Source organism: Hevea brasiliensis, chromosome 10 (assembly GCF_030052815.1).
Source record: "Hevea brasiliensis isolate MT/VB/25A 57/8 chromosome 10, ASM3005281v1, whole genome shotgun sequence".
Lineage (NCBI taxonomy): Eukaryota > Viridiplantae > Streptophyta > Magnoliopsida > Malpighiales > Euphorbiaceae > Hevea > Hevea brasiliensis.
This window is the reverse complement of record NC_079502.1, coordinates 5,330,587-5,343,359: the sequence shown is the minus strand read 5'-3', so window position 1 is coordinate 5,343,359 and position 12,773 is coordinate 5,330,587. Positions and strand designations below refer to the sequence as shown.

At 36.7% G+C, this 12,773-nt stretch overlaps 1 protein-coding gene across 2 annotated transcripts; it reads right to left on the bottom strand.

Annotated features, from left to right (window-relative positions):
• Positions 1-334: 334 nt before the first annotated feature.
• LOC110635328 (putative potassium transporter 12) lies at positions 335-12,773 on the bottom strand. 2 transcript variants are annotated; one of them, XM_058129013.1, is made up of 9 exons: positions 12,131-12,768; positions 5,608-5,836; positions 5,259-5,507; positions 4,498-4,548; positions 3,971-4,231; positions 3,024-3,076; positions 2,825-2,939; positions 2,436-2,690; positions 335-1,527 (listed from the first exon to the last, which is right to left on the bottom strand). In XM_058129013.1, the coding sequence occupies exons 1-9, from the start codon at positions 12,386-12,388 to the stop codon at positions 476-478; spliced, it is 2,523 nt and encodes an 840-aa protein (XP_057984996.1). In that variant the 5' UTR covers positions 12,389-12,768; the 3' UTR covers positions 335-475. The 2 variants fall into 2 exon arrangements, with proteins under 2 accessions (XP_057984996.1, XP_057984997.1); XM_058129014.1 differs by lacking the exon at positions 2,436-2,690 and having other exon boundaries at positions 12,131-12,773.

Sequence of the window (12,773 nt, the reverse complement as noted above, 5' to 3'; positions counted from 1 at the left end):
CTGATTTGATAATTTGCAGTCTAGTCGGCACAACTATTTGCTGGTCCAAGAACATGAACAAAATCATATACCAAATAACGAAAATTAATAATTGGAATCAAAATAATTAATGTTGTGTTTGGATTCATAAATTTTAATCCGTTATTACAATTGTCAAAGTGACTCAATATTATTAAACTTAAGCTCATTCGTAACAAGGTTCAGGTTTAAGGTTGCCAAAGATAGAGGTGTTTCATGCAGCTATGCATCCAAGGATGATGTTTTGTTGGGCTCGTTCTGATTAAGCATCTTCTTTCAAGATGAAGGTGACTTGTGGGTGACAAGAAGAATAATATATCGCAGAACAAATCCATTAAGAATTCCACTCAAAAGCAGCAAAAAAGCAAAGTACAGAGATTTTCCTAAAAGTTCATGGAGGCTTCACAGAGGCCGCAATAGGTGGCCGACAACAACAAATTGCAGGGGATCAAATGAATTAGACCATGTATGTCATCCCAACTTGCAGGATATTCATGTGAGGCACTCGCATAGTGGCTGCGCCACCTCTACAATTCCTCCTCAAGAATGAATAGAAGTAGTTAATAACCAATTTCTTGAGAAAAAAGGAATTTTTCTTTGCTCTTACATCCCCATGAGCGAGCAGATAAGTAAATCCTGAGTCTTTTGCTTCTTTAAGAGCTGCAAGTTCATATTCTAGACTTGGGTCTTCCTCTGATGACATGACACTAGACGGCAATGCTGAGGATGCTTCTTCCGAAGTAGAAGTCCCAGGTTCTCCTGATCTTTGATCATGCATCAAAGGAATCCTTAGGTCCTCAGTCCCGTCACCAGCTGGGGCCCCAGAATCCTTTGACGTCACTGAAACACTATCCATGTCCAACTCGTTCAAATTGCTCTCCAAGGCAAGATCCTGAGCCTCTCTTCGCAAAAACTTTTCAAGGCTTTCGACCAAAAGTTGCTCAAACGCATGGTGATCTTCCTTCCTGACATCTTTGTAACCATACCGGGCAACACAGCGGAACATATGGTAGTCTTTTGGGCAAACTCTTCGGAAAAGAAACCTCTCCTCTTGAGGAACCACCGGAACAGGGACATACTTGATGCAAACAAATACTATAGTAGAGTGGATTGCTGGAAGACTTAGTAGATACTGCCCCAATATCGAGGGAATACCATAGACAAGCTCATTGTACAACAATCCGATTCCAGGAACTCTAACGGTCCCCAGGGTGGAACCAAGCTCAAGCATGAAATCCATGGAAATCTTTTCCCTTACCTCACTCTGGTATTTCAACACACTCCCATAGTTCCAAATGTACATCACAGAAAGGAAACAACTGGCAAATACAAGTGGAAGCCATCCACCCTCTTTGATTTTTGATAGAACCGCAGACATGTAAATGAGTTCTACTGACCCAAAAACAAGTGGGAAACATAAAGCCAGAAACAAATTAGTCTGCCAGATCAGAAGCATTACAAGTGTCACTAATGTAGTACTCACAATCATCACACCGACCTCAGCTATGCCTGCAAGTTGAGCATGAATTGCATTAAGAATACCTACCATTAAAGGATCAGTAACAACTCTAAGTTCAACTCCTCCATCAACAATCACTATGACAATATGGAGGATTTAAAACTGACTTGGTACGCCATATAGAATAACAACTGTTATAAAATTGAAACTCATTTGGCACCAGCAACATCAAAAATATCACAGTAAAGTGAAGAGTATCAAGTGGTCCTTCCTTGAAAAGGAAAAAAAAAAAAAAGAGTTCTTGAACTAATAATTAATTGAGAAAACAGTACTGGATGTCCAGGGTAAAGAAAAAAAGGTAAAATATGCTGTGAAATAAATTTGTATATAGGTCCACATATAAAATTTGCCCTTAAAACTATTGCCATAGGCCTTATTAATAAATTTGCCATTGAATTAATTGTGAGAAGTCTATTGTCCCCTAACAATTTATTTTGGTCTATTACACAATTAAACTTTTAGTTTTATTTATTTTAACCAATAGGCACAAATCTGCCTAACTCTTCAATAAGTAAGAAAAAATTTAAGACGAAATAAATTCATATATAAAGTCAAGTAAATATCCCATTATTTTTTGATGTCTGGGTAAATCATGCCTATATATTACAAAAACTAAAGGGTGTAATAGGTTTAAAATATATATATATAATGGCCTAACATGCTGAAATAACAAGCCAGAGTTACAATAGATTTTTCCCAAGTAGTTCAAAGAGAAATTCTTAAATTTGGCCATTGCAATTTTACTTCTTGAAAAATTAACATGATGTCGTGTAATAAATCAGGGTAAATGAATCAATAGAAAAACCTGCATGGTTTACAAAGCTATATAAAATTGTAGTATATTTCTGAATGCATAAAAAAAGAATGTTTTCTAGTAGGAAGGAAGAAGATACTTAACCATATGCATTGGCGATATCCGTGGTGCTCCGAAAGATTGAAACCACAACTATGCACATAATCATTAAAAAGTAATTTATAACAGGGATGTAAATTTGACCCATCAGCCTCCTTGAGGTGTGAACTATCTTCAGCCTTGGGAAGCATCCAAGAGCCATAGATTGCTTAACACATGAAAATGTAGCAGAAATCATTGCTTGGCTGGCAATCATGGCAGCAAGGGTAGCTATGACAAAGACTGGCCAGAATAGACTCTCTGCTTTTTCATAGGATTCAGGAGTTGAACGTGTTATAATGAGCTCTTGTTATAAAATATGTTTACAGGTTTTTATTTGAAAATTTTCAGAGGGATGAAAAAATATCAGCATAAAATGTGAAAGAAAATATCACCTGGCACAGAATCATAGAATATTCTGTCTGAAGATTCCGGGTGTTTCATTAAATACGAAGCCTGGCCCATGTAAGCTAGGAGAAGACAAGGAAATACTACGCAAGAGAATGCAATCTGTGGAAGCAATGAAGAATAACTGAGGCATCGATGGGCCAATTCTTCAAGAAAGAAATAAAATGAAGATCAGGTTAAACAAACCTGTATTGCTTTTACAGAAAAATGCCCCAGATCAGCAAACATTGCTTCAGCTCCTGCAATGACAGATAAATATGCTGTATCAATAAACAGATGTCTTTGCTTTTCTACAATTCTAGGCTACCTCAGAGATGTATATACAAAGTGGTTATTTCTCATTAATATCAGAGAAACAGATGAATGCATCTTATCAATTACTACGTGCAATACCCAGTAATTGATTATAGCAAATCATTAAGTCAATCTAACTCATGCTATAATGCATGACATAAACCACTAAGCTCCTGCAAAACTCCCACATGAAAGTGAAGCAATAAACTAAAAGACACCGAAAACAGGAAAGCATGCTAAGGATCAAGAGATTCCAATGTTAGAGCAAAGCTGCTGACAACTTCAAACAAAAATCAACTAAAGTTTATCACCGCTTTACCCAGAACCTTTTTTTGTTTCCGGAACATGCATTAACCAAAACCAGATCATTAAGATGTATATGCTTGTGGCTCCTCCGCTTTTAGATTGAATTGCAAGCCAGCTTCAAAGCACATAAAGACCAGTTGAAGATATAATTTTGGTGGGAATAACGCTTTCTAAGAAACTTTTGTCCAATGGGGAATCAACAGAAATTATTCATATGCAAGAAGAATTCATCAATTATAAGAGAATATTTGTAGAATTGAGGTTCAGAAATGCTTAATATTCCAGGAAAAAAATATTATAGCCATCCTAAAAACTAAAATCATAATGAATGATAAGTGATTAATACATATTGACAGTTCCCTACAAGCTGATGTGAGTAGGACGGTTTAGAGAGAGAAAAAGAATAACACACGCAAACAGATGAATTACTAAGGAAACATCAGATGAGAAAGGGAAGCAAAAGGATGATGATAAAGATTTAAGTCAATTCAGCAAATCAACCTGTTGTGCTCATGGTTCAAGTCAAGATGTACCTGTGATGCACAGAACACAACCACCAAGAGCTGACCATGCGTCTAAGCTGTTTTTCTTGAAGAAAAGATAGATATAAGCAGGATTGAATGCCCTCAAGACACTAATATCATGAGTCACTATATTGTAAAGTCCAATAGAAGCCAAAGAGAAGAACCACAAAGCGAGCACAGGAGCAAACAGGAAACTCACTTTCCCAGTCCCGAACTGTTGGATGCTGAACAAAGCCACAAGCACTATGATCGAGACAACAACCAGTGCAGCTGCAAACAAAAACAATCAGATTATAGGCTTTTTGGCGCAAAATTTCATTATTTGTGTTATGGGCCCAGATTATGGCATCAGATTTGTATATTAACTGCCAACCCACAATCCAAGGATTGACAGCTGCCCAAGCCCAACTGCCACAACTTTGCATTGGAATATTTCCTTGTACAAAATCCAATTTTTTAGTTCTTTTATACAAAAAGTCAGAACAAATAAATCACTTCTACATATTAAGCAGTCGAATAAAAAGAAAAATACCTACTTGTGCCAAATCCAGGTATTTCACCCTGCAGACCACTCATAGCAGACATCACTGCAACAGATAAATATCATAGTAATGTATTAGTTACATCTCAGGAATTTAGTATTGATGCTATTCAATTTGGTATATCAGAATAATGTCAAATGTTGGAATTACAGGCAGTTAGGAATTGGACATTCCGCTTTCAGAGACATATTGCAGCACAGATACAGAGTTCCAATAAAGAAGCTCAGGAACAAAAATAACATCCTATTGGTTATGACTTTCAACTTGGAGATTTCAAGCTCAAATCTCATTCGGAATGGAGCAGAAAAGTTTGTGGAAGGCAGAGGACTATCTCCATGAGGTAACTGAAGGCCCAATGGATCTCCCAGTGAAAAACAAAAAACAACCGAAGAACAAGAATATTTCGGAATATATATATATATATATATATATATATATATATATATATATATATATATTATTTCAACCTCTTGAGTTCTTTGAAATGTGCTATAGGCTGTAGACCTCTTTGGAAATCCCTTAGCTATTGGGGATGGTTAGCGTCTATATTGTTGAATAATCTCTAGTCCTAGGAACTAAGAAATGAGTAGTTGGTCAAATTTAGGCAGTTGTACTACCACATAACTGAATGGCGAAAAAAAATCTATATAGCCGACCTCAAGTACCTTGGGATTAAGGCTTAGTTGTTGTTGTAGTTTACTACCACATATTATTATGACCATGTAACACATGAACTTTTAGTTCAATGTTTATACCTGATATGGCAGGAGTTAGAATACCATCTCCTATAACCATGGAAGTTCCCATCAGAACCAACAGCAAAAGAATTGTTTTCAGGAATGACTTCTTCTCCAAAGCGTCTTTTATGCTTAAAGCCCTTTCCAACTCTGGAGTGGGCAGCTTGAGCCTAAAACTTGAGATATGTTCATCAGCTGGCTGACGATTTGGCAGCATACTAACCTTTGCATATCTGCTAATCAGCGAGTACAGAGCAAATGTTCCTCCTACAACCAGGAATATTGATATGTTAACAAATTTGTGGTCTGTGAGATACTAGTAACAAATGAAAAGAGATATTCACATTTCTAACAGAAGAACTCTTACCTTCCCCATTATCATTTGCTTTAAGCACTACAAATACATATTTTGCTAAAGGAATGAGAGCAATTGTGTACATAACTAGTGACAAGGCCCCCAAGATATCAACTTCTGACTCAATGGTCACCTTACTGAACACATCAGCAAAAACATATAAAGGGCTCGTGCCCATATCACCATACACCACTCCCAGTGTTTGAAAGGCCAGTGCGATAGTAGTCCAAGTGGAGAGATCCTGATGTATTAAAGAAATACAGTTATTAAAATAAGACACCACATTTCATTGAAACTATAATTTACCAATTGCAGTTTTAACAAAAACATTTTCTGCTATTAGTGTGATCAGCTGCTCATGCTGTCACACCCTTTTGAATGCCTTGTAGTTATAGTTGGAAGGGACTAATGCAACTTCTTCACATTTCAACCATTTTTCAGCCAAGCACTATTGGCATGGAATGCTAATGCAAAATGTATAAATCACCAAAAATATCACATAAATGATAGCAACATAAGACAACAAAATATTTAAGTTGGAAATTTAAATATTGTTCATTCAAACTGCATACAATCTTCAACTACTGAAATTCCCAATTTGCCTCCCTGTTGGTGAAACCACACACTCACTAAAATAATTGAAGAAGAACTAAACCATGCCAAATTTTATAGAATGTGATACATGGTAAAGACCAGCTCTATTGTATGTCTGGATAGAGTTTTGGTGCCTAAAAACAATCAATTCAAGCATCTAGGTTCTATCATACAGAACAAGGGAGTTTTAGATGAGGATGCAACTCATGGTATCAATACATTATCGATGAAATGGAAAAGTGCAATAGGTGTATTATATGACCATAAGATCTCTGACAAAGTGAAAGATAAGTTATATAATACAGCAGTTAGACCAGCTATGTTATATGGGAGTGAATATTGTGCATCTAAAATACAACATACAAGATGAGTGTGGCAAAAGTGTGTATGTTAAGATGGATATCTAATAACACAATAATGAATAAGATTAAAAATAACTACATCTATCAAAAACACGAGGCACATATTGAAGAAAATAAAAAATGATCAATTAAAATGATTGGGCTAATGGCGCGAAAAATCCAAACCTTCGCAACTTTTGGTGTTTTAATCCAAATCTTTTAATTTTGAATCAATTCACCGAATTTTGAAAATTTGATTAAATTTCATCTAATTTTGAAATTAGAATTGGGGAGAGTGTGTCCCTGCTAACGTGGCATCACATGTGGCATTTTTACTCTAAACATGTGGGTCCCAAATGACACATCATAAATAATTAAAAAAAAAAAATCTCTTCTCTTCTTCTCTTTCCACTCTTTTTCTCTCTTCTCTCTTTCCAAACAAATTTCAGTGCTCCAAGGAGATAACCATTTGAAAGCTGAAACTGAAACAAGACCATCTTCAACAAGCTTGACGACAGACTTGGCAGCATCAAAATCATCACCAGAACCACCTATTAACTATCAAGATATATCGAGTAGAAAGCAAGCAAATCAAGCTTCAATGCTTTCAAAGCCAGTGGATTAAATATCGCTGGATAGAATCTCAAAGGAGTAGGGTTGCGGTAGATGACAACCAGCATAAAAATTTCGTTACACCTTATGATATGGATTCAAATGATATAAACGTTTGGGCGTCCTCTACTAACGACGCGCTACATCGGAGCCCGGGTGTAGTGAGAAATATGCAAGGGTGTAGGGCGTTCACCGAAAGCGACGCGCCATGCCGGCGCCCGGGTGTGATGTTAAGTGAGCAAGGGTTCCCACATCATGGACGGGTGTGGGTAAATAAGTTAGTCCATAGGACAGATGGTAGAACAGATAGTGGAACAAAATATAAGATAGACATAGAAAACAACATAAGATATCATAGAAGGAGACCAATAGGAAGGAGCAGGATAGGAGGAGGATCAGGGTCGGCACTTGGAATGTTGGATCACTTACAGGAAAATTAATGGAGCTTGTGGATACCTTAGAAAGGAGAAGGGTGAATATTGCTTGCATTCAAGAGACTAAATGGGTAGGAGAGAAAAGTAAGGAAGTGGGTAATTCAGGGTACAAACTGTGGTTTACCGGAAAGGAGAGAAACAAGAACGGAGTGGGCATAATCATAGACAGGACATTAAAAGACGCAGTAATAGCTGTGAAAAGAGTAGGAGATAGAATTATACTAGTAAAGCTAGCACTAGAAGGAGAAACAATAAATATAGTTAGTGCTTATACCCCACAAATAGGACTAGACGGCGAGAGTAAACAAAAATTTTAGGAAGATATAGATGATTTAATGCAAAGCATACCGAATGAAGAAAATGTTTTCATTGATGGAGATTTGAATGGACATGTAGGAAGTGATAGACAATGTTATGAGAATGTACATGGAGGTTTTGGTTTTGGCAGTCGAAATGAGGAGGGAAAAAGCATCCTAGATTTTGCTATGGCATACAACCTAATACTAGCAAATACCTACTTTATAAAAAGAGAGTCACATTTAGTGACTTTCAAAAGTGGGCAATATAGAAGCCAAATCGACTTTCTCTTAACCAGGAAGACAATAGAGCTCTATGCAAGGATTGCAAGGTCATTCCAGGAGAGACTTTAACAAGTCAACATCGGTTGGTGGTCTTGAATGTCAAGTTTATGAACAATTCAAGTAAGGTCAGAAGAAATAGTGTAGCTCGAACAAAGTGGTGAGAGTTCAAAGGAGTAAAGCAAGTGAAGTTCAAAAATGAGCTTCTCGAGTCCGAAGTATGGAAGCTGGGTATGGAGGCTAATGATATGTGGATACAGATGGTATCAAAAATTAAAGTAGCTAGAAAAGTACTTGGAGAGTCTAAAGGACATGGAACACCCTCAAAAGAAAGATGGTGGTGGAATGAGTAAGTACAAAAGGCAGTGAAGAGAAAAAGGGAATGGTATAAGAAATTACCTAAATGTAATAATAATGAGGCATATGAACAGTACAAGATAGCAAAGAAGGAGGCAAAAAATGCAGTTAGTCTAGCAAGAGCACAGGCCTTTTGAAAAGTTATATGAGAAACTTGGAACTAAAGAAGGGGAGAAAGATATTTATAGATTAGCAAGGAGGAGAGAAAGGAAATGTCAAGATCTTAATCAAGTTAGGTGCATTAAGGATAAAAAAGGAAAAGTGTTCGTGAAAGATGAGGACATTAAAGAAAGATGGAGAAATTATTTTAATGATCTCTTTAATAATAGTCAAAATGATAATAGCGTGAATATAGACTATAGAACAATAGAAAAGAATGTGAATTATACTAGAAGGATTAGGTCTTTAGAAGTAAAGGAAGCACTTAAGAGAATGAAAGTGAGTAAAGCCTGTGGACCTGATGAAATACCAATTGAAGTGTGGAAGTGTTTGGGAGATATGGGAGTGGCATGATTAACTAAATTATTTAATAACATTCTAAACTCAAAGAAAATGCCTGATGAATGGAGGAGTATTTTAGTACCTATTTTTTAAAATAAGGGAGACATACAGAGTTGCTCAAACTATAGGGGAATTAAACTCATGAGTCATACTATGAAGTTGGGGGAGAGAGTTGTGGAGCATCGACTACGTCATGATACTTCTATCTCTCTCAATCAATTTGGTTTCATGCCCGGTCGTTCAACTATGGAAGCGATCTTTCTCATTAGAAGCTTAATGGAGAAATATAGAGATGTATGGAGAAATATAGAGATGTGAAGAAAGATCTACACATGATTTTTATTGATTTGGAGAAAGCTTATGATAGTGTTCCAAGAGATGTCTTATGGAATGTGTTAGAACAAAAGAGGGTATCTATTAGGTACATACAAGTGTTGAATGATATGTATGAAGGAGCAACTACTATTGTGTGTACAGTGGGAGGGGACACAAGAGATTTTCCGATCTCAATTGGATTACACCAAGGATCAGCCATAAGCTCTTACTATTTTACATTAGTTTTAGATGAATTGACGAAACATATACAAGAGAGTATTCCTTGGTGTATGATGTTTGCGGATGATATTGTTCTGATAGATAAGACACGAAAATGAGTCAATAGAAAGCTAGAGCCTTGGAGAAGTACTCTAGAGTCAAAGGGTTTTAAGTTAAGTAGAACGAAAACAGAATACATGCATTGCAAGTTCAGTGAAGGCCAAACGGATGATAGGGAAGAAGTTAGTTTGAATGGAGTTGTACTGTCCCAAAGTAATCATTTTAAATATCTAGGCTCAGTCCTTTGAGTAGATGGGGAATGTGAGGAGGATGTTAGTCATAGGATTAAAGCCGGATAGTTGAAGTGGAGACGTGCCACGGGAGTTTTATGTGATCGTATGATTCCCAATAAGTTGAAAGGAAAATTTTACCCTACAGCCATATGACCGGCTATGTTATATGGTAGTGAGTGTTGGGCACTGAAAGAGTCGTATGCTTCTAAGATAAGAGTTGCAGAGATGAGAATGCTAAGATGGATGAGTGGCCATACTAGACTAGATAAAGTCCGTAATGAGAGTATTAGAGAAAAGGTAGGAGTGGTGTCAATTGAAGATAAGTTGAGAGAAGGAAGATTGAGGTGGTTTGGTCATGTGAAGCGTAGACATACGGAGCTTCAGTTAGACAAGTAGAGCACATTAGATTAGAGGATAGAAAAAAAAAAAGGTAGACCTAAATTGATTTGGAGGAGAGTATTACAAAATGACCTAGAAACATTACATATTTCTGAGGATTTAACCCAAAATCGTTTAGAGTGGATAAAGCGAATCCATATAGCCGACTTCAAATTTTTGGGATAAAGGTTTAGTTGAGTTGAGTTGAGTAGGACAGAATCTCAAACCCATGTCAACAACAGATTTATATTTTTTACCCTCTTTACTCAACATCAATTTACTTAATAAATCCAACAACCAATGAAGGTAAAGCAATTGAAAACCAAATAATGTTGTGTTTCTCTAGAAATGAGCATCAATTGCTTGCCAATCCCTACCTCTTGTCCATAAATACATCTGGAAAATGAGAATACATAACTAAAACAAGATGACACAATTGAACCTTCAAAATGGAGCCCTACAACTCCAAAGCCACAGCCACAGACATCATCATTTGCAAGAACTCAATATCCTAAATGAAGTCAAAATCTGAGGCATTTCTAATAGAAATGCTAGAGCCCTCTTCAACCTCTTATAATTCAAGCCCATAAACTCTTTACCATTGGAAATGAATTGAGGAACATTAAAAGGAACCAATAGCATCGAAGTGTTCAAAGTAGAACATTCAACTTCCGATTAACAATGTTATAAACAAGTAAACAACCGTAGTAAACAACAGAACATAAGATTGCTAGGCATGAGTTCATTCACTTTGACACAAATTCCACAAATGGCCAGTATTACCAGAGAGCAATCGTGGGCGACTCTTCACCTATTCACGCAAGCACTCATAGGCAATGACTCGTGTCTGGCAATCCACCCCATGATATAATATAACAATGTCGTTTCATCTCTCTTTACTAATGAAACCAATAGATTTGCATCTTTGTATGTTTATTTGTGAATTTTTCTTGAAAGAGAGAGAAGAGAGAAAGGGAGAAAGAGAAGAAGTGGATTTTTTTTTAAATTATTTATGATATGTCATGCAGGACTCATATGTTTAGAGTAAAAAATGCCACATGTGATGCCACGTCAGCAGAGACACACTCTCCTCAATTCTAATTTCAAAATTGGATAAAATTTTAACCAAATTTTTAAGATTTGATCAATTGATCCAAAATTAAAAGATTTGGATTAAACGCCAAAAGTCGCAAAAGTTTATATTTTTCGCTCCATTAGCCCTAAAATGATTTGGTAATGTCCAACATAGAGAATCAAGTGTCCTAGTACAAAAGTGTGATAAGTTAGCAAAGAAAAGAGTGAGAAGTGGAAGGGTAGACCTAAGATGACATGGAGAGAAATGGTATATAAGGATTTTTAAGTTTTAGATATTGCTACAAACCATTTCTAGCAGACCTAAATGGTGAAAAATGATCCATGTAGCCGATCTTAACTAGTTTGAATGAAGGCTTATTGTGTTGTATTGTTGCTGTTGTGATACATGGTAAAGACCTGCTAAGTTAAACCAACCTAGTTTGATGGCTCGTTCTCACAATAGACATTTGTAAATCTCTTACAGAACGCATTCCAGTTATATTGAAATCAAACAAAGGGATATCAAGTACGTAAAGAGTAGACAAAAGGTTATCAAATACGCAAAGAGTAGATAGAAGATAGTTGATGTGATTTTCAATACTCTTGTTTTCTCATTATATCAATGGAGGTATTACCACCTTCATAATTTGTCAGAAAATTAGAAAAAGAAATCTCAAAAGCATATCCAATTGCCCTCTTTCAAGTATGAACTCAATTTGCTAAATAATCTAATGTAACAACCCTATGATATTCAAGGCAATAGGTGATGGGATATGTTCAATATGCCATAAAAATACAAAATCTGAAAGGAAAACGATTATTACTAATTTAGGTATTACCTTAGAGTGGTGGCCTTGAGCACCACTAATCTCCATGGCTTCAACATCAAAAGAATCAGCTCTCTTGGGCTTCTTTACCAGCCTCCTCTTAATGGACCCATACCCTTCTCTACTATCATTCTCATCAAGCAAAGACCATGGAGGTGACTCTGAATCCACTTCACTCCCATCCACCCACCTAGACTCACCTACTCCACCACCACTGCTAGGACGAGACAGCAATCTAACACTGCTCTCTTCGATGCGATCTCCTTCCATCTTTCCAGAAAACCCACTAGAGAAAACCTCAGTTCCGGTGGCCAAAGACACCGTCTTTGTGGCTAGAGGTTCATCTTGAGGAACATACTCTTCTGGATCCTGAGAAGTGATGTGGTGGGTAGAACAAGTTTCTCTCTTTTCAACGGTGAAGTGGTTCTTGGTGATTCACAATAGGCGTTGCTGGTGCAATAATCTCTCTTTGATTTGTTTGGCCAACGAATCGTTAAAAAAGGATATACAGCAAGTCAGAAACAAAGCCCCAAGATCCCATCCCATGTCTGGTCACAAATCATCAGAACAGGACAATAATTAGAGTTTTTGTTTTTTACTCAATTACAAATTAACCCGTCTCTGGTCTTCCCCTAAATACTGGGTTCTTGAAATA